This window comes from Microcebus murinus, chromosome 14, assembly GCF_040939455.1.
Source record: "Microcebus murinus isolate Inina chromosome 14, M.murinus_Inina_mat1.0, whole genome shotgun sequence".
Taxonomy (NCBI): domain Eukaryota; kingdom Metazoa; phylum Chordata; class Mammalia; order Primates; family Cheirogaleidae; genus Microcebus; species Microcebus murinus.
Window position 1 is genome coordinate 18,187,127 of NC_134117.1, and position 27,573 is coordinate 18,214,699.

Consider the following 27,573-nt stretch of genomic DNA (forward strand, 5'->3'; position numbering starts at 1 on the left):
AAGAATTATTGTATCCCTGGAAGGTGAATATTCACAATTTATACCGAATATGAGTGACCCAAAATAGACAGCTAAATGATTAAAAGTGGTAACCATGCTTACTACTGGCAGATGGCAAATGGCAAATGGTTTGGCATTGCTGGACATCTGCCAATTCAGTCATTTTTAAAGTTTCATGTTAGCAGGATTTTGCCAAAATCAAAATGCAGTTTGTTTTTTGGTGAGGAGGGCTACAAGAAAGGCTACAAAGAGCAATTGTTGGCCGATGTGTTTGCATAATTTGCTGTTGTTTGTTTAATAACCCTGGGGCATTCACAGGCTATTTGGAACCTCTGAAAAACTAAAAGTCATAGACTTTAAAATTTGCCATAGTCCTGACAATGACAGAGAATTAATGTTTTGTTATATCTTTTTAGTTCTAAATTGCTTTATTGTTCTGAGCTTTCTCTTTCATTATACTGTATCACATTTTTTTCTGACCACAAAGGGCCCAACTTAAGAGTAGTTTTGAGAGTTACTTTTGGAGGCAGCCTAGCATAACACAACACCTGGCACCAATCCTAGGCATACTCTCCTCTGATAAGGCAGAAATTTTTTCAGTGTCGTATTAGGGCACTGACAGAAGAGCACTTTTAGGCAGGTAGATGGTGAACGTGTCTTGAGAACTATTCTATTTTTCAAAAGCCCTCTGAAAAGGGAAAAGTGTTCATAAGATTAACAATAATTACAACAATCTCCTAAATGGTAAACTTTTATCAAGACTGGGTTTAAGTTATGGCTAGATTGCAACACTACACTGTGTGACTTGCTTCTATTTATATTTGTCTAAATCTTAGTTTGACTCTCCCCTGGAAAAGCCGGGGAAAAGATTCAATGAGAGAAGAATAAGAACCCTAGGGTTTACTTTATATGATTCCAGCCTCAGCTCAATACTATTAGAGTTTTCTGTTCCAACAACAGCTATACAATTTTCTTTGTATTTCTTTATTCTTTTAATTGACAAATAATAACTGCACACTTTGATTTCACCAATAGCTCAAGAGAGCAGCCCTGAAAAATCTACACAGTTCCATGGATTTGGGACAAGAAGTAAGGGCCAGGCTGAGGGAACATGTTTCATTTTGTTACCATTGCCAATCAAAATCCTGGATGTTCATCACCACAGGTTGTGTGGCTTTCTTATTCCAACAATAAGAACACAAAGACTATTACTCCAACTAATGAAGCTGGTAAAGTACGGAGGTTTAAGTTTATCAAACTTGGCTACATTTCCTTTTAGATACTGCAGGATGAAAGGCCTAAAACATCTTTTGAGGATCACCAATATCACTCATCCCACAGAACAAAATATATATCAAAGATCCTTTGAAATGGTGAAAAATAAAATCCAGTATTTTCAAAAATACCAACATTTCTTGAACACTGCGAGCCCACATACCCATGCTCTCTCATTCATCTGTCTCAATACACACAGCAGTAGATTCCAACTATTTTCAAGGAAGTTCTAAGAGTCCAGTATCATCAAATTGCTCTTTAGGAAAAGCCTTCTCCATTACAAAAATAGCAGTCTTGCAAAATCATTCAGCTCTATCTAAATTGTGTTATATTTACAAATGTTTTAACTGCAAAGATGGAATTCCTAATTGAAAAAGAACCTTATTTAGAAGAGACTGGATTTTTGTACAGCTTTGCCAAATACAAGCTGTTCTGTAAAGGATTAATTGTGAGTCAGGCAGGAATAAAAGTGCATCAAGATAGGAAAATCATACAAACATTACAATTTCAAAGAAAAATGCAACACTGGTCATACCAATGGTCCAAATGCCAGGGTTTTTGTCAGGATCCCCAATGGATGGCTCAGAGAAAACCGTGACAGTTGTCCTCCATGACAATGACCTATATACTTTACAAACATAACCCTAACATCATTTTACCAAAACCCAATAGCAATATTTTATCAAAGAACTAATCTAAACTTGGTTTGATTTTATTTTCATTTTCTATTAGTCCCTATATAGTTACCATGCATTGTATTAAGTAGGAATGTCTTTTCTTTTTAAATCTAAATTTCTTCCTTTGAGATTCAAAGCAGGTACACTCCCTAATTTTAGTCATTATGATTTTGGTGAAGGAATCTAAGTGTATCCTTTCCTAATTTCCAGATTTTTTCCTTATACTAATTTAGCCATTAAATTTCCAGATTAGAAAGCCCATATCTTTCACATTTAATTGTAGATTATTTTAAAGGGCCAGCATTTCTTTTTCTTTTTTTTTTTTTTTGAGACAGAGTCTCACTTTGTTGCTCAGGCTAGAGTGAGTGCCATGGCGTCAGCCTAGCTCACAGCAACCTCAAACTCCTGGGCTCAAACAATCCTCCTGCCTCAGCCTCCCGAGTAGCTGGGACTACAGGCATGCGCCACCATGCCCGGCTAATTTTTTCTATATGTATTAGTTGGCCAATTAATTTCTATTTATAGTAGACACGGGGTCTCGCTCTTGCTCAGGTAGGTCTCGAACTCCTGAGCTCAAACGATCCGCCCACCTCGGCTTCCCAGAGAGCTAGGATTACAGGCGTGAACCACCGTGCCCGGGCAAGGACCAGCATTTCTCTAATTACTTCAGATAAAAATATTGGAAAAGAGAAAAAATTTTTTTGTAATAGCATAAAATCGCATATCATACTCAGTTTTTAGACAAGCTTTAAAAAGATAGGTTGTGGGTTAAGATTTTAAAAAACCAATAATCTAGGACGATGTATTAGACCAGGCAGAAAGTTTAAAAGGGCACAGGATTTCCCACACAAACATCTTGTTTGGGGTTCTCTATTAAAGGATACATTGAGAAGCACTCAGATAACATATAAGGTACAAGAGGAAATATATGATCTCAAAAGTTACTAGGCTCTTCATCATACAGGATTTACAAGAATAAAATTAACATCTTCAACAGTACCTGGATGCCAAAACAATGGCAATGGCAAGAGATTCTGAAGGGCTAAGAAAGTGAGTATTCAGTTATCCTTATTTACTCAGAGGTACAGCAGATTTATCTATCCCAGTTGAAGCTTTTGGTTGTTTTTACAAGACACTGAGCATTCACCATTATTGCCACTACAAAAAGAAGATGGACCACGGTACATATCCTTTCATAAGAAAAACACAGCCATTACAAATGGCACTGTATTTTAGCTGCCACTAGAGACATACCAGGAAAGCAACTATAAACTAAGAGAATAAGGAGGCTATATCACATTCTCTAAATGTACTCTTGGGCCCATATATATCCTTTTTTTTAACTTCAGAATCTTATAGAGGTACAAATGTTTACGTTACATATATTGCCTTTGCCCCCCCAGAGTCAGAGCTACAAGCGTGTGGGATAAGAACCCTTATTCAATAAATGGTGCTGGAAAAACTGGATAGCCACATGCAGAAGACTGAAACAGAATCCACTCCTCTTACCTCTCACAAAAATCACCTCACAATGGATAACAGACTTAAACCTAAGGCATGAAACTCTTAAGAATTCTAGAAGAAAATGTTGGGAAAACTCTTATAGACATCAGCCTAGGGAAAGAATTTATGAAGAAGAGGAAGACCCCAAAGACAATCACAGCAACAACAAAAATAAATGAATGGGACCTGATCAAATTAAAAAGCTTCTGCACAGCCAAGGAAACTATCACAAGAGCAAACAGACAATTACAGAATGGGAGAAAATATTCACATGCTATACATCTGATAAAGGGCAGATAACTAGAATTTATATAGAACTCAGGAAAGTCAGCAAGAAAAAAATCAAACAGCCCCATTAAAAAGTGGGTAAGGGGCCGGGCACGGTGGCTCACGCCTGTGATCCTAGCACTCTGGGAGGCCAAGGCAGGTGGATTGCTCGAGGTCAGGAGTTCAAAACCAGCCTGAGCAAGAGCGAGACCCCATCTCTACTATAAACTATAAATAGTAAGAAATTAATTGACCAACTAATATATATAGAAAAAATTAGCCTGGCATGCTGGCGCATGCCTGTAGTCCCAGCTACTCAGGAGGCTAAGGCAAAAGGATTGCTTGAGCTCAGGAGTTTGAGGTTGCTGTGAGCTAGGCTGACGCCACGGCACTCACTCTAGCCTGGGCAACAAAGTGAGACTCTTGTCTCAAAAAAAAAAAGTGGGCAAAGGACATTAAGATAGCTATCTTATCCCTGCTGAATAGCTGCAAATCCACTTTCACCCCCGAATAAGTGGCAAACTATACTTTAATGATTAGAAGACAGAGCAAAAAAAACTCAGACATAGCGTTTCTCCTGAAAGCACTTTCAAATGTACTGACCACATGATAAAACCAATTTTGGCAAACTCCTGGACAGAATCATGCATGTCACAGGAATAATCACTCATGACTAAGCTGTTAATACTAGCTTCAGCCCATGACAACCCCTTGCTATGAGTTTACTTCAACTCCTATCTGGGACCCACCACAACTTAGCACTTAATTATATACTTCTTATAGGAGCTTTATAATAAGATCTTTTGTCTTCTACCTAGTTAGATCTTTATAATAAGATCTTTTGTCTTCTACCTATAAATCCTCAAGACCAGGGCTCAGGACTTCTACTTCTTTTATCCTATCTCCAGTACCTAGCACACAGTCAATAAGTGCTTGTCAGTGACTGGTAGTTATCTTAAGGAGTCATTGATCAGTACCAGGAACTAAGCCGCTTCAAATGAATTCCTATTTCCACCAAAACTTTCAAATTAGAAAACATGATCTTGGGGTTGGTTAATGGCATATGAGGCTGTTAATAAACATTAGCACAGATAACAGACCACTAACCATAACTTATAACTTATCCTAGATTGATAATCAAGGGAAGTTCAAAACAAACTCTAAATTTTCAAGATCAAGTAATCAAGGAAGTTTGAAACAAACTCCTAAACCTAAATTTTCAACATTCTTCCTCGTTATCTCACCTAAAAGTACCAAGTGTAGGTAAGGGGAAAGAGTTGAAGGGAGAGCTAAATTGTACTTTATTAAAAATAAAACTGCTGCTAAAAGGTAATCCTTTTTTTTTTTTTTTTTTTTTTTTGAGGCAGGACCTCATTATGTTGCTCAGGCTGGTCTCAAACTACTGAGCTCAAGAGATCTTCCTGCCTCAGCCTCCTGAGTAGCTGGGATTACAGGTGCATGCCACCATGTCCAGTGTCAAAGATCTATAATTATTAACTATTCTTTATTCCTAACCACTGATAGGCCTATACTAACATCAAATCCCTCTGTACTCAAAGCTCTACTAAAAATGTTGAGAAACCTCAGATTAACCTTAACTTGAAAAGAAAGATGGGTCCATTTTGCAAATTGAAGGTGCCAAGCTCAAACATGTTTGAGTTCCAGCTTTCCATATCCAAACTAAAAAATCCTAAATAGAAGGATACAGTTCTTTATACCACTTCCAAAAATGTTTCTCCATTAGAGAATTGCCATTTGAAAAAAAATTATCTTAATTTTTCTTTTTTTTTATAAATTTCTTTTTTTTACTTCAAAATAAGTAAAAAATTATCTTAAAATTAAAGCACTAATCAGCACTAACCTTCAAACTAGTATTTAAAAAGTCATTTTTTCTATTCCATTCAAATATTACTAAACATTGCTGACCACAAGACCACAATTTTTAAATAAATGGAATTTTTTTAATGGAATTTTATTATAGCAAATTCTAGGCCAATTAAAATTTAGAAAATGATAGGTGAATGCCTATTAATTTTATCATGGGTAAATTATATGAGGAATCTTTATCTGGATGAAAATTTAAAATTTATGATCTCAAACCATTAATATCTTTCCTTCTACGCAGAGCAGATCACAATGTGCTAAACAAAACTATTTTTTAAATTTCTAGTAAGAAGCACAACAGAGCAAGAACAAGCTTCAATATATCATATTTAAAACTCACTAAAATAGTTACAGATCACTTCCTATTTAATAACCTCTTGCTATCTCTATTTTATTTATTTATTTTTTATTTTGGTATATAGTTACAGATCACTTCCTATTTAATAACCTCTTGCTATCTCTATTTTATTTATTTATTTTTTATTTTGGTATATGATGGAGGTACAGATTTTAAGGTTTCAATAAATGCCCTTTCCCTTAATCACTTCACAGCTTTCAAATGAGCCAAACTCAGAACGGATATATATGTAACTCTTATATATCTTTGTAAAAAAAAAAAGATGTGTATCTCTCCATCTCTCTCTCTCTCTCTCGCTCACACTTTTTAATTGTAGTAACATAAAAGTGGCTCTATATGAACATCTATAAGCACCAATTGGCCATTTCAGTAACAATCTCTGTGGCTAGCAGAATTTATGGAAATTCACAGCATCCTATGTTTTCCTAAAGCTATTAATTCTAAATTAAGAGAGACATTAGCTTTTCAAAAAGGAGTAAGTCTTCCCAAGGCCCCGCCCAAGAACACTGTTCCAAATGATCACAGAAATTTCCATGAGAAAAATCTATTTGTTTAAATAATTCTACAGCCTTTTAATGATGTCGAATTAAGTATAACTATGAGAATAAACCAAATTCTAAAAAATCAGATGCAAAACAGGATCACCACAACAGCAGATGAAAATCATAGAAAAGAGCCTGCACCAAAAAAATCAAGTTGAAATGTAATAAGATACTAATATCCAATTATAGAGCTATGGAGACAGAACTCGGTGACAAAGCATCAAGGGCAAGACACTTGTATAAATTCCAAACATTTTGAGGAAATGTTTTCATAACAAAAAAAGATCTGTCATAGCTTCTACACTATTTATAGTAAAACTTTAAATCACAATTGAGTTTCTTGGTCTGCTGTACCAATTCAAACAGAGAAAAGAAATGTACCTTCCTCTGTAAAACCATCACACTCAAGAGGCATTTTTCCATGGAATGACTTTAGCAGAGAGGTCCCATTATAAAGCACAATCACCACGTATTTCCTAAGTGGGTCATATTACCTAGAATATCCTATGGGGACAAACCGTTATCTCTGAAACAGGAGTGAAGAACAAAACTATTTTTCTTGGAAAGGGAAGATATTTGCAGGGTAGCAAATATCCCACTCGTGCCTTACTAAAATATTTTCTATCTTGAAACAGCAGGTTTCACAAAAAACAAAAAAAACACAGCTATTTATTAACTTGGCATTTGACTTTTTTCTCTTAATCTAAGAACAGGTGTAGTAGAGCCTGCTATAAAAATGTTTGTTACTAATTTACTTAGTATCTGTTACTCCAAGTACCCAGGACCTTGTGTACTAAGTACAAGGCACTATGTCAGATACCAAGAAGAGCAAGACCTCTGCCCTCATGGAATGTATATGATCTAGATAGAATATATATGATCTAGATGGGGAGAAATTACGATATAAAGTAGTATGGGTTAAAATTCATACAAGTGACACAAACAGTGAAACTCAGATAGGAATTCAGAGGAAAGATCACTTTGGATAATCAGGAAAGGCTTTGTGAAAAATATACATTTTAGCTGTGCTTTGAAGGTAGTGTGAAAAGCTCTGGTATGGGAATCAGAAAACCTAGCTAGGTTCTCACCCTGACTTTGCCAGTAACCAGCTTGGTGCAGCATATAACTTACAGGGACTTAGATTTTGAGTACTAGACTAGATGATTTTCTGAGGTACTTTTCAGCTTTATTACTTACGGACATGTACAAATAGGTTACATATATTGCCTTTTTAAAAATATCTTTAAGTTCATAAGTAATGCACTCTTGGTACATGATAGTTTCCCCTTGAATCTTGCTCCCTTCCCCAAAGGTAACAAGTGTATCACTTTGACATTTATCTTTTTTGACAGGTGCCTTTTCCAATACATTTACATATACATATATGTACATACAGAAATACATTTTTACCTTAGTATCTGTGGAGAATTGGTTCCAGGACCTCCCTCAGATACTAAAATCCACAAATGCTCCAGTCCGATATAAAATGATATAGTATTTGCATATAACCTATGCACATCCTCCTGTATATGTTAAATCATCTTTAGATTGCTTGTGATACTTAATACAATGTGAATGCTATGTAAATAGCTGTTATACTGTATTGTAGAGGGAATAAAGACAAGGAAAAAAAAAGTCTGTACATGTTCAATAGAGACCCAATTATTTTTCCCAAATATTTTCAATTCGCAGTTGGTAGAATCTATAGATGCAGAATCCACAGATATGGAGGGCCAACTATATATGATTTTGCTTTTTTATTTTTTAACATAATGAAATCATATTGAAATACTATTTTGCAATTTGCTTTTTCCATTTATGTCTTGGAAATATCTTCACATAATGTACATGCAGGTCTATATCATTCTTTTTACTTGCTGCAAGGTATGGACATATCATTTATTTAGCCATTCCCCTGTTGACAGAAATCCAGGTTATTTCTAATTTCTGGTTATTATAAACACTTGTTATTCTTGTTCATGTCTTTCTAGGCATGCTTGTAAGTTCAAAGGGGTGAGGGTACAGTCCATGAATCTGAGCCAAAAATCAAAAATATAGGGGAAAATGAAGAAGCTCAAACCAGGCATCCATATTTTCAGCAAAGGAGGAAATAAAGAGTGGGAGATACCACTCCTAGCCCTTCGTGCAAAAACTAGATCTGAGGGTAAAAAGTGAAGTTGGCTACTTGAAATCTCAGGATTCTTCAAGACTAAGATCATTCAATTGTACCACCTAATTTTAGAGGAACAAAAGCCCTATCTGTAAATTAGAATATGATTTGATGACCTCTGGCTTTGTGGTTTTGCCCCACATTCTACTGGAGGGGTAAAAAAACAAACAAACAAGGGTTTGAATAGTCACTATGATAAATGCTACAGGGAGACAAGAAGAAGAATGGCCAATCCACAAGGAGATTGCAATTAAAGACAGCATAAATTTCTAGTGGATCCAGTCAGCACATCTCTGATTTCCAGCAACTCTTAGCAACTATGAAAGCAAAAAAATAAATAAATAAATAATAGAGATGTCTCTGAATTAGGAACGGGGCTTGGCAGACTATCGAAGCAGTGAAGACATGAGTGAAAAGCTACTTTTATTGTCTAAATGGTAAGGAAGAAAGATTATAATACACTGACCTGCAGCTTACTTTCTTCTCAGATTTATAGACGGATATTTTAGATGCGCTAAATTGTCCTTCCTTGTTTTGTGTGACAGCAGTGTGTTTTTTCCTCCCCATAAGGCACACCTCATCTAGTGATCACTGGGGCCTATTAAACTGACTGATTAGATACAGCAATACAATATAGTTACAACCACAAAACCGGATTTCTGGAGCCTGAGCAAATATAAAGTTGTCAGAGACTACCAAAAAAAAAAAAAAAAAGTGACTAGGAGTTATAGCACAATAATGTTTACAAATTAACCTGTTACATTTCCTTAGAAGTCAGTTTTCCAAAAGGGACGATGTCCTGAACATTCATGAGCATTTAAATCTCAGAATTCAAATCTATATCTACCTATATTTATGCATATATGCATGTATATATGCAGCTTTGAGGAATAAATTTATAGTACACACACACACAAATGTTTCTCAGGGCAAATTCTAGTTTTATATAAATATTTACTACTTATCAAAGTACTTCATTATAAAAGACCTTATTATAGCTACAATATGCATTATAATAATCTTTAGATATTTTACAAAGTACCAAATTTTAAATGAAGTGAGGTTCTAAGCTGATTTTTCCCACTGGCTTTTCATTTTGTATGTGTGGGGGGGACAGGTGTATACATATGTACATATATGTATATACATATATATTTATATTAAGGAAAATGCTTCAGCAATAGCACAGTAACAATTAAGTTTCTAATATGCCTATAATTATTGGAGTTAAAAATTCACAGAACTATAAAACTTTTCATGTAGGAAGGGATTTCAGAGATCATCTCAGTCTCTTCCTTTTACAGCCAAGAAAAGCAAGACTCTAGGAAGTTATATAATTTATACAAAATCCACAGTCTATCAGTGGTAGAGAGTCTATCTCCTGACTCCTGGTACAAGTCTCATGTCAATGCATTATATATCCCCAAAGAAGCCATCTGTGTTGGATTCCAGGTATCCTTTTTGACAATTTGGCTCCCAAAACATGTTTAGTATTAAAAAAAACATGTTTCCCCAAAAAATCAACAAAACAAAGAAGTCGTGTACTTATGAGTTAAGTTCCAACTTTTCTTTATTCTGAAGGTATGAGTATAAGCAATATGTCATGTGTTCGTCCCAGTGCTGAATTAATCCTTTTTTTTTTTTTTTTTGAGACAGAGTCTCACTCTGTTGCCTGGGCTACAGTGCCGGCGTCAGCCTAGCTCACAGTAACCTCAAACTCCTGGGCTCAAGCAATCCTTCTGCCTCAGCCTCCCTAGTAGCTGGGACTACAGGCATGCGCCCACCATGCCTGGCTAATTTTATATATATATATATATATATATATTTTAGTTGTCCAGCTAATTTCTTTCTATCTTTTAGTAGAGATGGGGTCTTGCTCTTGCTCAGGCTGGTCTTGAACTCCTGAGCTTAAACTATCCACCCACCTCCTTGGCCTCCCAGAGTGCTAGGATTACAGGAGTGAGCCACCATGCCCGGCCTGAATTACTTCTTTTCCAAGAAAATTTGTTTTCAAGAACAGGGTAGCAAGTAATCAGATTAAGGAAATCTGTTCTCATTAATGAATCTTCATTTAGATCTGAATTTTTCACTAGTAACATTTATGGGATTTTCAAATACATTATTCACCAGAATAAGTATAAAAAGCAAGTACAAAATAATTATTGTCTTCCTCACAACAGCTAATATATATCAAAAGAATCTGCCTCTCTTAATTTTTAGAAAATAAATGTAAGACACTAAGTCTATTATCTAATAAAAAGATTTTACTTATGTGCCATTTAGCAGGCCTTGACAAAATTTGTGGCAGAATAGAAATTTCTTTAAATAAAGATAGTAGTTTGAGAAAAAGTATTTGAATTGTGCTTATTAAGCTTTCAATATTTATCTGAGCATTTACACTGTATTAATTCCTTCACTATATGCAACAAAATAATTTAGCAAAATAGTATATTGCTTAAAATCTAGTAGAATTCTGCTATATAATTATTATAAGTATCAGTACTAAAGGCATAGTCAGTTTTATGTATCAAACGCATTCCTCAAGGTTGCATATAAAATAAAATTGTATATACTGCATCATCTAAAATATCTCAGGAAAATCCATTAACTAAAGTCTTCCTGTTTTTTTTTAAATTACAGATTCATAGTTTAAGAAGTGTTTTCGTAAACAAGCTACAGCTTCACTGAGATAAACACTCTGTAATCACTTGGATAAAAAGCTACCATATCTTTGATACAGTATTTGACATGTCAATCATTCAAGGTCTGAATTTTTTGTTTGCTTCTAGATAAAATTTTAGAATCTGAATTTCAAGTTATATTTCTGGGTTACTTTTTTAAAACTTAATGATCTAATCTATTCCCATGTATCTGTTGTAGAACTGATTTAAACATTAGTAACTGGATAGCTGAAGTACTGAGAACACTTGGTTTCTAGAATGCAGTCCTTGTCTCTCTCTGAGTCAGCCTGTCACCTTGCAGTCTGTGTAGCCTAGGTCAGGGAGTAGAAAGCTTAGTCTTAATGAGCTATTTCTGACAAAGGTCAATATAGAAACTGTGAATCTATCTAGAGACAAGTGCAATGACTTCATTGCATAGATTGCATTTTAGATGTGTAATTTTATCCTACCTCTATTTCTTCTATTAACCATAAATTTTATCTCTAAAACCTGCACATTACTTCATCTTTATCTAACATTCAATTCTAATGCTAACAGGTGCCCATCTCTACACTTCTGACAACTATTTTTAGTTGTTCTACAGTTTTCAGCATTCCTATCCCCATAAAAATACAGTTAAATAATTTACTTGCATACAAAAATAAATACATCAATTATATGTCTCTCTCTGACACATGATGCTATTCTTCATACTGTTTGATGTTAACTGACATATTTCTCTGGTTCTACAACTTCATGAGAAAATTCTACTAAATGAGTGTCCCCACTTTCCAAGACATACATACTTTTTTAATGTTCTATAGCGATCCTCTATTAATTCAGTACGGTAACTGAATTCCTACTGCCTAAAAAGTACAGAGTGTAATTATCTCCTTCAGGACTTTTACATGAATTAAAAGTAGTGGTATTAGTTTTCCACAAAGGGAAGTAACCAACATTTTTATTTGATGAATCAGAAAACTGGATCTGTAGCTACTTCCTGGTCACTGGACCATGCTGTTTCTCCTTTCCTCCACAACTGTACTTTTGACTTTTGTTGTTTAAGGCATAACAAATACAATTAAGTTATATTTTATTACACCTTAAATGAAATTAATAAAATTACTACATTCTTTCAATATCTGGTCTTCATTTTGTTAGAATTCATTATTAATTAGAAGTTCTTCAAAATCTATAAACACACTCTTTATATGCTATATAGAGCCCAATCTTTCCCCATTATTAAATACTCATACCACATTAGGCACTGGTACTACACAACATATTGGAAACTTACCTGTGGTTAATTACATGTCTTAAGTAACTGGAAAGTGTTGAGTCCTTTGTGCAGTGCTGTCAACTGATGATGACATCAGCAATTTTTACATGCCAAACTGCAAGATCAATGGACTCTTCAGGACCTTTCCCCTCATCAGTGGACTAGTATGATGAATGGATGACTACAAAGTTGGTGAGCAACTCTAGTTAGTCATTTTAGTAGATGTGAAATGGTATTTCATAGTTGTGATTTGCGTTTTCCTAAAGATTACTAATGTTAAGCATCTTTTCATGTGTTTACTGGCCATTTATACATCTTCTTTGGAGAAATATCTATTAAAATTCTTTCCCCATTTTTAGATTGGGTTATTTGTCTTTGTATTATTTAGTTATAAAAGTTCTTTATATATTCTGTACTGAATTCTCTTATCAGATATTTTTTGCAAATATGTTCTTCCATTCTGAAAGCCATCTTTTCAGTTTTTTTATGGTGTTCTTTGAAGCACAAAGGTTTTTAATTTTCATAAAGTCTAATGTTTCTATTTTTCTTTTGATTGTGCTTTTGGTGTTTTATGTAAGAAACCACTGCCTAACCCAAGGACACAAAGATTTCCTCTTATATTTCCTTCTAAGAATTTTACGGTTTTAGCCCTTAAATTCAGATCTATAATCCATTTTGAGTTGATTTTGTGTATGGTGTGAGGTAGGGATCCAACTTCATTATTTTGTATGTAGGTATCTAATTGTATAAGCACTGTTGAAAAGACATTGAATTGTCTTTGAACCCTTGTCAAAAATTAGTCACCACATATGTGAGGGATCATCTCTGGATTTCAACTCCATTCCCCTGATCTGTTCTTTGATCAGTACCATACCGTCTTGATTAGTGTAGCTTTGTAGTAAGATCTGAAGTCAGGAAGTGTGAGTCCTCCAACTTTATTCAAGATTGTTTTGGGCTACTCTGGGTACCTTGCATTTTCATATAAACTTTAGGATCAGCTTGTCAATTTCTGTAAAAAGGAAAGCTGGTACTTTCATAGGGCCTGTGTTGAATCTGTAGGTCAATTTGGGGAGTACTGACAACTTAACATTAAGTCTTCCAATCCATAAACATGAGATGTTTTTCCTTCTATTTAGGTCTTCTTTAATTTCTTTCAACAGTGTTTTGTAGTTTTCAGTGTACAAATCTTTCATCCTCTTGGTTAAATTTATTCCTAGGTATTTTATTCTTTTGGATGCTATTCTTAAATCCATTTTTGGATTGTTCATTGCTGGTGTACAGAAACACAGTTGGTTTTTGTGTATCAATCTTATACCCTGCAATTTTGCTAAATTTGTTTATAAGCTCTAGTAGTTTTTTTGCTTAGGATTTCCTATACAGACATACTTCAAAGATATTGACATTCTGCAACCATTCAAATTTGACTATGAGACTGCAGCAATTCAGTCACATCTTCAGGCTCCACTTCTAATTGTCTTGCTATTTATGTCACATCTATAGTTACTTCTTTCACTGAAGTCTAGAACCCCTACAAATCATCCATGATGGTTGGAATCAACTTCTTCCAAACTCCTGTTAATGTCAATATTTTGACCTCCTCCCACGAAGCACCACTGTTCTTAATGACATCTAGAATGGTGAATCTTTTCCAGAAAGTTTTTGATTTACTTTGCCCAGATCCATCAGAAGAATCACTATGTAATGGCAGCTATAGCCTTACAAAATGCATTTCTTAAATAAGAAAACTTGAAAGTCAAAATTACTCCTTGATCCATAGGCTGCAGAATGAATGTTTCTGGCAGCAGGCAGGAAAATGACATTAATCTCCTTGTACATCTCCATCAGAGGTCTTGGATGAACAGGTGCATTGTCAATGAGCAGTAACATTGTGAAAAGAATCTTTTTGTCTGAGTAGATCTTAACAGTGGGTTTAAAATATTCAATAAACCATGCTGTAAATAGATGTACTGCCATCCAGGCTTTGTTGTTGCATTTATAGAGCATAGGCAAAGTAGATTTAGCATCATTCTAAAGGACCCTAAATTTTTCAGAATGGTAAATGAGCACTGGCTTCCACTTTAAGTCAACAGTGGCATTAGCCCCTAACAAGAAAGTCATCCTGGCCTTTGAAGCTTTGAAACCAGGCATTAACTTCTCCTTTTTATGAATTCTCCTCTGCTATGAACGTTCTAGATGGCATCTTCTTCCAATAGAAGGCTGTTTCATCTACATTGAAAATCTGTTGTTTAGTATAGCCACCTTCATCAATTATCTTAGCTAGATCTTCTGGATAACTTGCTGCAGCTTCTGCATCAGCACCTGCTGCTCCACTTTGCACTTTTGTGTTATGGAGATGGCTTCTTTCCTTAAACCTCCTCAACTAACTTCTGCTAGCTTCCAGCTTTTCTTCTGCAGGTTTGTCACCTCTCTCAGCCTTTACTGAATTGAAAAGAGTTAGGACCTTGCTGTGGATTGGGCTTTGGCTGAAGGAAATGTTGTGGCTGTTTTTATCTTCTAACCAGATCGCTAAAACTTTCTCCTTAACAGCAATAAGGCTGTTTTGTATTCTTATCATTTGTATGTTCACTAGAGTAGCAGCATCTTTAATTTCCTTCAAGAAATTTTCCTTTGTATTCACAATTTAACTGTTTTGCACATGAGGGATAGCTTTTAGCCTATCTCAGCTTTTGACATGTCTTCCTCACTCAGCTTAACCATTTCTAGCTTTTGATTTAAAGTAAGAAACATGCGACGCTTCACTTGAACACTCAGTAGCTACTGCAGGGCTACTAATTAGCCCCACTTCAATACTGGTGTGTCTCAGGCAACAGGGAGGCCCAAGGAGAGAGAGAGAGAGAGATGGGAAATGGCAGGATTAGTGGAGTAGTCAGAACACATACGACACTTACCAATTAAGTTTGCCATCTAATATGGGCATGGTTCATGGTGTTCCAAAACAATTACAACAGTAACATCAAAGATCACTGACAACAGATCACCATAACAGATATAATAGTAATGAAAAAGTCTGAAATATTGTGAAAATTACCAAAATGTGACATAGAGACAGGAGGTACTGTTGGAAAAATGACACTGATAGACTTGCTTGATATAGGGTTAACACAAAACCTCAATTTGTAAAAAATGCAGTAACTGCAAAGTGCAATAAAATGAAGTATGCCTATGCATAAGATTATGAGAGCTTCAAATAGAAATGGTTTTACTTCTTCCTGTCCAATCTGGTAGCCTTCTATTTCTTTTTCTTGTCTAATTGCCCTGGATAGAACCTCTAGTACAATGTTGAGTATAAGCCATGAAAGTTGACATACTTGTCTTATTCCTGATCTTAGAGGGAAAACATTCAGTTTTTCACCACTATATATAAGTAGGTTTTTCATTAAATGCTCTTTATTAGGCTGAGGAAGCTACTATAAGGTATTTTCATATTGAGATATGCTAACACCTTTTGTGCCTTAATAATAAAACGAGGCTAAGAGCTTCTGACTAAACTTTTCATAATCACAGAATCCAATCCAAAACTCTAGACTTTTAATCCAGCTTCAGGTATAGGTTAATTTCAATAAAGGTCTGGTTTCCCTAACTCCATAACTTGCCTATAATGTAAGCAAATACCCTTTAAGTACTGCTAGATAAGAGTTGTAATGAAAGTTCTGCAAAACCAATCTTGTTTTTTCCTCCTAACAAAACAATATACATCTAAAGGTATTCTGCTTCCCCTCCACCTTCACCTCTACCTCCTGAATCTGAATTTTTTGTATTAGTCCTGAAACTATCTAAAGCTCTCTAATAGGCTGTAGGCTTCCTGGGGTAATTGTGAGTCAAAGCAAACTACTCTGGGCCTGCTAGACCTCAAATCTCCACCCTTAGGATTCCCTCTGAGATCTGGGAGTACCAACCTCAACGTTTGTGGGCTACTATCTCCTCAAGGCCAGACCCCAGGGCTTCAACAATCTTAGGGCTTTAAGACAGCCATTTGGAATTACTATGCCATTCACTAACAATTTAAAATCACCTACTCTAATTCTCCCTGCATTTGCCCCAGTAAAAAATACCAACTCAGAGCAGCTTTATATGCAAGATTTTCTGAACCAAGCTAAAAAGGAAAAAAGCAATTTCTGACATGAATATGTTATACATAAAGTGGCAAAATTTAAAGAATATGAATTACTTCAGGAATGTCTTTTCAGAATGAAGACAAAACTAAATTACCCTTTTGATAATGAGTTACTTTCTTCATATAAGATTACACTCAGAGGAGGATGAAGCCAAAATTCTATTTATACTATAAGATCCCAAAGTTAGGTTAACTTTTTTTTCTTTAAAAAATCAAATAAAAATGGTGCCTTGGTAAAAAGGACTGGGGGGGGGGGGTCTAAAAAATCCAAAAACAATATAGGCTTGAATTTTTAAAATATTCCTATGCTGTCTTCTTGCTATTTGGCTAAAACATCTTTCCACTCCCTTTAAATTTTCCTGTGTACCAAAATTTTTGTTTTTTCCAGATAATAGCTGGTAACTTTTCAGAGTGTGGTATGAGTTATTAAATTTGATTTTTCCTCTGGCACTAACACTCCAACATATGCTACTAGAGTTTTATTAATATTGATAAATCCCCTTTTAAGAACAAATATATCTTGGAAAAGTTAATTGTATATCAACTTGAAAGCCTCAGGGAAGTGAGGGTGGGAGAGAGAAAAAAGGGAGGAAAAAAGGGAGGAAAGAAAGGAAAGAGAGAAAGAAATAATTTAAGTAATAAAGAATGCCTATTAGCCCTTCTAGGGCTATCAGAAGAGAATGAAGTAAGCAAGTCTTAAATGAAGTAGGGTAGGAAACTAGTCAGAAAGTCTTAGATTCAAGTAAATAAAATAGGAACAAAAGACCTTTACTGGAGATTGCACACAGCCCAGGTAATAAAACCCACATACATGTGTTATACCTGTGCAACAGTCAGACACTAGATTAAACAACTTATAGGGCACATGAAAGTAATACTATGGGTGATACACATACACCTCTGTGAGGTTTTATTTAAAAGTTATCAGTAAGTCAGAAATGAATATGCAGAATCCAGGAAACAAAATATAATTAAAGATTTCAAAGCTCCATTCCAAATAGTTACTAAAAAAGTCTCTTTATTTCAACATTAAAGGTTTCTGCCAGGTTTCCAATGGGGGTCTCTCAAGAAGCAGATCCAGTGGGTGAAATAATTATAAAAGCCACATATTTACCAGTATTTAACTCATGTGGCCCAAAATATACTCTGTGCTTTAATTTAGAGTAAACTCCAATATAAGGTTTTACTTTTAGAACCTCAGAGCTGTCATTTCTTAGTCTTTTTTTTTTTTTGCTTTGTTTAACTGGTCAGATACTTCCTTTAATCCATCCAGATCTTTAATATACCAGAAGTATATGGCAGAAAAAAGAGTCTTTAAAGTGGAAGATTCTCCTGCTGAACTGCTTTGCCACTAACTAGCAAAATCTTTGACTAGACCACTGGACTGTGAGCTCGTTTTATCCTTCACTCAATATTAAAGCCATCATCTACTGTACATGCACTAAATGAGAGGCACTGAGGATAAAAAATTGAACCAAAAAGTATTCTTGCCTTTGAGGCAGCCACAGTCATTTGGCAGAAAGAGACATATGAACAAATAATTACAATGTTACCTAATCAGTTTTACAATAGAAGATATGAAAAGAGCATTGTGCAAACAAAGTGGTAAAAGCCACTAAGTCTGCCTGAAAGACTATGCTAAGCCCTTTCAAGAGGATGACATTTAAACTCATCTGCAATGAAGCAGTTGGGCTAGTCAATCTATTAAAAAAAAAAAGCTGAAGGTCATGAGATCTTGGTTTGTAAAAAATAGCTGGTGCAGACAATTCCAGTATGTTGGTTATAAATCTAGTCTCTATATCAAAAAGAGAATATTTTACTCCTACGATTCTCGTGTTCTCTCCCAATCTTGTTGTATGTTCCTTTTCTCAGTAAATGGTATACCATCCAAAACTTATCTACAACCAACTAATACCCAATTTCTATTGATTCTATTCCATACTCTTTGTGTACTTCTGTCTCTAGAGCCACCATCATCTCACACCCAGATTACTGCAATAGCTGTCAAAGGGATTTTCATGCCTCTGGTATCCCTTGTCCCAACCAACCAATTCTTCACACTGTAACTAAAGTGACCTTTCCAACACACAAAGCTGACCACATGAAAACCCATCTTAAAATCATTCAACTGTTCCCTATGAGTCTCAGGAAAAGTTCAATCTCTACAGCAAAGTTGACAAGACTATGCAACACCTGGCCTGCCTTACTTAATGTTACAATCTTTTATACTCACACTGACCATCTTGTAGTTTCCCTAGTATACAGTGCTCACTCACCATCCTCTGCAGAGCCTTCCAAGACTCCCTTCAAAGGGGAATCAGGTGACCTTCCCAAATAATCTTTCAGTACCCTCTAGTACCCTCTGCTTCTCCATTACCATACTTACCACATTATACAGTAGTTTAATTACCTGTATAACTCTGAGGTCCTTAAGGACAGAAACTATCCTATACACTCCTAGATTTCCCATGTAAAGCATTCTGTCTGCCTAGCACTGACATATAGTTCATGCTTAATAAATATTTTTTGAATGCATGCATGAATGAATGAATGAATTACAAAGAAAGAAAAATGCAATGCCCTCCAATTTGTCATGTATATTACCTACTTTCCAGAAACATTATCCTTTAATAAGACTGTATTTAAACCATAACCCCATCACAATTTAACCTGTTTTCAGGGACAGAAATAAAGGCAGCTACACCTAAACTCAAAATTCAAATAAGCTTTAAAAATATATTTACTTCTTCTAGTTTAGATAGTATAAATTTACTGTTTAATATTTTGGAGCAAATACATATATATCAGAATCATGACAGGGCTACACACTTGAAAAATAAAATTACAATTACATATGCACTATTATATTATTTTCCCTGGTAAAATAGTGAGTTTGCTTTTTATGTGAATTATTTTAGTGATGGAAAGGCCTTGGAGTTCTGGTCTCTAGGCAGAGACCTAGAGAGGGCCAGTGATTTGCCCAAGGTCCCACAGCTGATTTATAAACATAGGCAGGACTTAAGCTCAGATGTACCAATCTGGAGGCCTGTGCTTATACTACCAAATCAGTACCTTCCAATCATCATTAATGAATGAATTCTAGAATAAGCCCTGGCACATAGTAGGCTCCCAATAAACATTTGTTGAATGAGTGAACAATCATGCATAGAACATTGAAAATATGCCTGGGACTATGCTAGACATTTTCATATTTATCAGCAAATATCCTCCCCATACTTCTATGTGGTAGACCATACACTCTTCATTTTACAGACCAAGAAACCAAGGTTCCAAAAAATTAATGGCTTACACAATAAGCATGCTTACTAAGTGATAAAGCCAGGTCAAAACCCAAATTTTCAGAACATCTAACTAAACATAATTGAAAGCTGCACCTCATCACTGACTCACCGATTCTTTTCCAGCTCATTGTGTGTAGATCTAAAAAGAAAAAAAAAAAGAGCATTAGCCATGCTTTGTTGCTAAGGCTATAGAAAGGGGGATTAGTTTAGTTACTACTATACCACACCCAGTGAATTTATTTAACAATGCAATATATGGTCATACTTCAACAATGTCACTCATCAAGAGGAAACAGTCTACATTCGTCAGGACTGTTCACACAGATATGGTGTTTTCAGTTAACAATGGAGTTTCATTGTTATTTTATTAAAATTAATACTAGCACATGTGCTCCTGCCTACTTCTAGCATCCTACATTTTGTTGATCTATAGACACTATATCAGAAGTTTTAAACTTAAACATAGTCCCATTTTTATTTAAAAAGAAAAGAAAAAGGTATGTGTACTTCTATGTCCTCCTCTATCTCCACTTACCAATTCCTAAACAGAAAAAAAAAAAAAATTGGCTAGCATAGACACTAAAACAGCCTTGCCTTAACTGCTAAGTGACACAGGCAAATCCAAGCCTGCCTGCCTTTTGTGTGAAATATATAATAACAAGAAGCAGCTACGCAAGAAAATATATGAATATAAAGAAAAGAAGATATATTAATAAGATCAAGAAACAGGATTTACAAGACTGGACAATATAGCAATGGTTGTTTTCTTTTGATGACATTTTTTGTTTTACTTTTCAGGATTTTGGGGGTTTTTTTGTTTTTTCTTTGAGACAGTGTTTCATTCTGTCGCCTTGGGTAGAGTGCAGTGACATCATCATTAGTTCACTGCAACCTCAAACTCCTGGGCTCAAGCAATCCTCCCGCATCAGCCTCCCTAGTAGCTGGGACTACAGGCAGGCACCACCAAGTCCAGCTAATTTTTCTATTTTTAGTAGCTACGGGGTCTTGTAGCTCTTGCTCAAGCTGGTCTCAAACTCCTGGTCTCAGGTAATAGCCTCCCCCAAAGTGCTAGGATTACAGGCATGAGCCACCTTGCCCAGCCACTTTCAGTATTTGTTATAAAACTTCCACCTACTGAATAAGCACAGTGTCTGCTAAACAGTTAACATATATCATTTTATCCCTAAAACAAACTTTGTTTTATAAACAAGAATACTGAAGTTCAGAGAGGTCAAAACACATACTCTTGTCTTGAGAGTGTAAGCAGCAGCCATAATTTAAGCCCAGATCTATCTTAGAACTCCAAATTCTTAACCACATGGTGAGAAGTAATACTGACTATAGGTTAGGGGCACAGACTCTAAGGCCAGACTGACTAGATTCAAATACTGGGTGGCCGTGGTAAAGTCCCTTCATTTCTCCAAGCTCAGTTTCCTCATCTATGAAATAGGAAAAATAATCGTACTTACCTCATATGATTGCTATAAGAACTAACAAGTTTACACTTAACAGCAAAATAGAATGGACTCTACATAAAGTTAGCTACTACTAAAATTGTTATAAGGGTTCCCTTGAATGAATACATGTTGCTTTTGCTGTAATTTAGCATTTATAACAACAGGAATTTTATAAAGGACAATTTAAGTTTCTGTCACAAGAACTAAAACTTTAATCATTTTATATATTCTGGTTAACATCAAATGCCTTCAGAATATTACATCATTGATTGCTTTAACCTGACAACATAACCTGATGGATATTTAATAACCAGATTCCCAAATCTTGACAGTAAGAGTATTTTTGCCAGCCTAATTTGGAGAAATTTTACCCATTATCCTAGAGCCAAAGACTTGAGTTACTGTCTCCTGTCCATCTTTTGCTTTATTAGCAGTTCCATAAAATCCACGTGACATGGGATAAAAAAGACTGATGTTCATTTTAAAGAGATTATCTTAATAAAAGGACTTCTCCCTCAAAAAGTAAAAAGAGTCCTAGGATGTTTCAAGAATGCAGCCAAATTAACAGCAAATATATGTACAATTCAGATGGAAGAAACTGTAAAAACACAGAACTTGTATTTTAACAGAAACTCAGCTCAAAACTCAATAAATAAATGACAATAAAATCTCTATTGCCATGGAAGTATTTATTAATAGTTTGATTGTTAAATTCTTTTCTGTTTGAATAAAGCATTAAAGTAAATCAGTAAATTAGAAGAGAGAAAAGGCATAAAGAGATTTAAAAGAAAAAGCATCATTCAAAATTTGAATGGATAATCAATAATAAGATTTCCCACCCCCTCCTGGCTGAACAAGTTTTGGTTCAATTGCCTCACTGAAAAGAAAACTAACGATAACAAAAACAAAAGACAATGCACATAAAAAATACTAGTGTAAGTAATAAATAGAAACATATTTAGAGAGGAGCAGACTGTCTACCATAAACTTATTCTAAACAGTCTGGCAATCCCACCAATAGCCATAAATGCAAGAGATAATATACCCAACAATAACCAATTGTTGAATTCCAATATTATATTGAGTCTATTATCAAAGCTAGCTCCAAAAGAACATAATCTGACCCACTGCTGTGAACAAAATTAAAACAGCAGGTTCTTCCTACCTCTATCAAACAGACTTTTCTTTATTATTTATCTTTAAAAAAAAAAAGATAGCTAAGAATATAAACCTTTTCACCAAACCAGGAAATGCATGCCACATTTAATTATACCACCAGCAAAATTTAACATTTCCAAATAACAAGAAACAAAAATGATCAGAAATATACTAATCATTACCATATTGTCATGTTCTTCCAATCTTTTAAAATGCATCAATAGTGTTTACTCCTATTTTGATGGGTTTTTGCCTATAATGTCAAACCAACAAACACTGAAGAGTACCTTCAATGTTTAAGCCTTTCTTAGGCTACAGGAAATCAAAGACAGTCTCCAGTTGGTAAATGAAGACACGTATAGGAGTGATTATAACTAAAGACAAAATAAATTATACAAAGAAAGATATAAAGTGTTGTGGGAGTTCAAAGGAGGCAGAATTTACTTCCAAATGGAGCTATAAGGAAAATTTTAGAAAAAGGTAGCATTTGGTCTGGGGCTTAAACCCTCTGCACTCAGATGTCGAGTGTGACTTGACATGGTTAGCAAAAATTATAGAGATTAAAAATACTCTTTGAATGTATCAATAATTTGAAATATTACAAAATCCAAATAAATAAGTTTGTATGAAAAGAAACTCCAGTTTTTTATTCTACTGCCACGCTTTGTAAAATCTGGGGTATTTAAAAAATTAAATCCCGAATAGAATAAAGGAATCGAGAAAAAAGCAAGTAAGTGCAAAGGTTAACTGACAGTAACACGTACTATACAAGCAGATTCTGGAACTGCTAAAGAGATGCCATTCCAAGTGAAAGAAATAAGATAAATAAACAAGTTGTGAAATTGTGAAGACCAAAGCAAAATCACAGAAAAATGTATAGACAACTTAAAAATCCATAGTGTTAGAGGGAAAAAGTCCTGAGTTTAATATTAACTCTGTCACTCACCCTAGCTATATAACGTTAGGACATATTATTTAACCTCTCTGATTGAGTTTCCTCATTTGTAAAACTGGCATATTACACCAGACCTTAGCTGGGTTACTGAGAGAATTAGAGAAAAAATGAAAAAGTATCTAGCATATAATAAGTATTTAATAAATGTTAGCTACTGTCAGTATTTTTACTATTTTTTACAAGACTAAAAATATACTACCCAGAACATTAAGTATACTACATAGGACAACAAATTGACAGGTTCTCAATAACACTTAGAATTAGCCTGGAAGTAGGCCGAGCACAGTGGCTCACGCCTGTAATCCTAGCACTCTTGGAGGCTGAGGCAAGAGGATCACTTAAGCTCAGGAGCTGGAGGTTGCAGAGAGATATGATGATGCCACTGCACTCTACCCAGGGCAACAAAGCGAGACTGTGTCTCAAAAAAAAAAAAAAAATTAGTCTGGAAATAAATAAGCAAACAATCAACCATAATGCTGAAAAGAGAAAATGAAAGAAAAGACAGGTGACTGAAGCCACATCATTTAGACAGCTATGAGGAAAATACAAGGTTTAGGCATATAAGAGAGAGAAAGATGCCTAATTATATATGTATACAGAGAAAATAATAATCTAAACAGTGCTGGCAATAAATAAGTAATTAAATGTATCACACACAGAAACAACCCCTTTGCTTCTCTGAGCCTGTGAGTCCAACCAAGCCCTTCTAATAATGCACTATTGAAATATTCAATTATGATAAATTCCCTGTAAGGTTGAGATGTTCTGAATAATCCATCTGGTTAGCCCACTTTTCTTCTCCAAATAAAATGCACCTCTGAGAGCAAACACTAATGAACTCTCTTCCTTTCAGGCACCCTGATTCTGAATGCTTAACAACTTCCAAGGACAGAGAGAAAGACCTTTCTATCAATTTATCATTGAATCACAGGTAATTTTTTCACAAATAACATTCCCTTAAGAGAGACATCCTAATGTATTCCCTATTTGAATGGGAGTCATTATCTCAACCACATATGTGACTTTTCATTGACTATAACATAGCTCTAATACATAACTTCTAATACTTTAGGGTGTAGTTTGGTGGCTGTCAATGAAATGAAGCACAGAATTGAAACTGCACAAAATGGTAGAGTTTGGCTCAAGAGTAGTGGAAGGAAAATAAAGTCACCATTCTCAGAATTAATACTTTCTTCTAGAGAAAAGACCTCTATCTTTGTTCAATTAATGAACCAACTTCCAATTTGTTAATATTTTCATTTCAGTTAGTTTCTAATCCTAAAGTGCCTCATGGATGCTGCCCTCCATACAATGAAAAGAACACATTCTATGAAGCTAAATGAATATCTTATAACTGGTATCCTAAAGCTTACAATATACTCAAAGCACAAGAAAAAAAGAAAGATTTCAGCTATGGTAGAACAGGGGTCTCCCAGTATTTTCCTAAAGGAGGTTGAGAAAGAAATCTACTAGAACAGTAAAATTTATATTTATATTTATTATTAGTCTTTCAAAATGGTAGTTTTGTACATTTGTTTCCATCAAAAGGTACATCTCATTAAAAAAAATTAAAGACAGTAAAACTTGGAATACTACAAAGTTTTAGGAAAAATGCCTCATAAGAAATGTATTCCTTCTACCTATTCCTTCTACTATTATAGTGACAAAAATATAACCATCACAATAACTAAGCCCATAAAAAGTATCCAAAAAGGATACACAACAATAACTACAATCAACAACCTTTTTCCTTAAAATGTACATATCAAAGTTGAATATATGCATACCTTATGGTTCAGCATTTCTACTCACAGGCATATACCAAATGAATATATACCAAACTATCATGAAAAAACATGGATTCATTTCCACAATTTCAACATAATGTTGAATGAAAAAAGTCAAATACGCACAAAAAAGTAAAAACTGCATAACTCCATTCATAAAAGGTCAAAACTGGCAAAACTGATTTATGGTATAAAAAGTTGGAATAGTGGTTACCTCAGAGAGGGGGTGACAGTGACTGGAAAAGAGTTAGGAGACAGGCTTCTGAGAAGAGTTTATAATATTCTATTTCTTCACTTTTGTGAAAATTGAGCTGTACACAGGATTTGTATACTTTTTTGTATGTATATTTTATATCAATAAACAAAAAATATACAAACTGAATTATGTGAAAATCAATTCATATTTCAAATATGGCAAACACCCTGACTTAAGTTTCAGACAAATTTTATGGCACACTACATAAACACTTTATCAAGAATAATTTTTAATAAATTTTAAAGTAAATAAATCATTAACAGTAAGTTCTCAAACCACAATGGAATTAAATTAGAAGTCAATAACAGTAAGATAATTAGAAAATTCCAATATTTGGAACATAAAACACAAATCAAAGAACAAATTACAGAGAAATTAGAAAACATTCTGAACTGAATTACAACAAAACACTACATATCAAAATTTACTGAATGTAGCTAAAGCATCCTTAGAGAGAATGTTCAGCCTTAAATACTTATATTAGGGAAAAAAGGGTCAAAAATTAATAGTCTTTCTCCTCAAGAAGCTAGAAAAAGAGGAGCTTAACTCCAAAAGAGGAAGGAAATAATGTCATCATAAGTCAAAGAAAAAAATCACAAATAAATTAGAAAATATTTTCAACTGAATGATAAAGAAAACACAACATATAAAAATTTGTTAGCTATGGCTAAAATAGTGCTTAGAGAAAAGTTTTTAGCTTGAAGTCCTTATGTCTGAGGGTAGAGGGTCAAAAATCATTCACCTGAGATTCTACCTTAAGCTGCTAGAAAAAGGAACAAACTAAACTGAAGAAGTTGAGCAATGGTTCTCAACTGTGGGCAGTTTTGCCCACCAAGAGACACTGGCAATGTTTCATGACATTTTTGGTTATCACTTCTAGAGCGAAACTATTAGCATTTTGTAAGGAGATGCCAAGGATGCCGCTAAACATCCTATTATGCACAAAACAGATTTATCTAACTCAAAATATCAATAGTATTGAGGTTGTCTCTAGAGACAAAAAATAATAAAACCAAGGATACAAATTTTAAAAATAGAAAAAGGGAAACAACAGCGAATATCAATAAAACTGAATGGTGACATTATTTAAAAAATCAATAAAATTGATGAACTACTTCTAAGGCTGATGAAGAAAAAAAAAATACAACACAAAAAAACCAGTACTAGGAATTAAAGACTGTATTATGCATCACTACAGATCCTACACATATCAAAAGGATGAGAATATTATGAACGACTTTATACCAAAGATATTTGTCCATATCATCTAAATTCAATGACTTGGTTAAGGACAAATTTCTTGAAAGACAGACATTACCAAAACTGACTGAAGAAGAAAAAGAAACCGAATAACCTTTCATCTATTAAAGAAACTGAATTCTTAATTTTTAAAAAATCTTCCCACAAAAATACCTCAGAGCCCATAAGTCTTCATTAACAAATTTTACCAAGCATTTAAGCGATAAAACCAATCCTACAAAAATCTTTCCAAAACAACAGAAAAGAGAATAGTCCCAACTCATTTTATGAGGCCAGTATTAGCCTGATACCAAAACCTGACAAAGAAATTACATGGAAAACCAAAAAAAAAAGTAGACTAATTAATCTCTGATAAACAGATACAAAGATTCTTAACAATATATTACCAAATCAAACCAAACAACATAAAGAAAATATCCTAGTTCCTGGGAAAGAGCTTCTACAACCTTGGAATTTTCCTAGTTAGGAGTGTCTTAGTTATTCATGGTAGACCCTTGGACCACATGTGAGTTTATGCTCAGATGACCTAGAATGGGGGCTGGTCATGCCAGAAAGACCAACCATGTGATTAGAGGGTTGGGGCTTTGAGTCACCAAGACTGGCCTAACCTCTAGGGAATGGAGAGGTACTAGAGTTTGACAATCACAT

At 34.6% G+C, this 27,573-nt stretch overlaps 1 protein-coding gene across 3 annotated transcripts in view; it reads right to left on the reverse strand.

Annotated features, from left to right (window-relative positions):
- The window catches only part of MXI1 (MAX interactor 1, dimerization protein), a 76,459-nt gene that overhangs the window by 19,336 nt on the left and 29,550 nt on the right, over positions 1–27,573 (reverse strand). For all 3 annotated transcript variants that reach the window (XM_012771068.3, XM_076009799.1, XM_012771077.3), the window contains exon 3: positions 20,162–20,191. In XM_012771068.3, the coding sequence (XP_012626522.1) occupies positions 20,162–20,191 (30 nt within the window). The remainder of the gene's footprint in view (positions 1–20,161; positions 20,192–27,573) is intronic.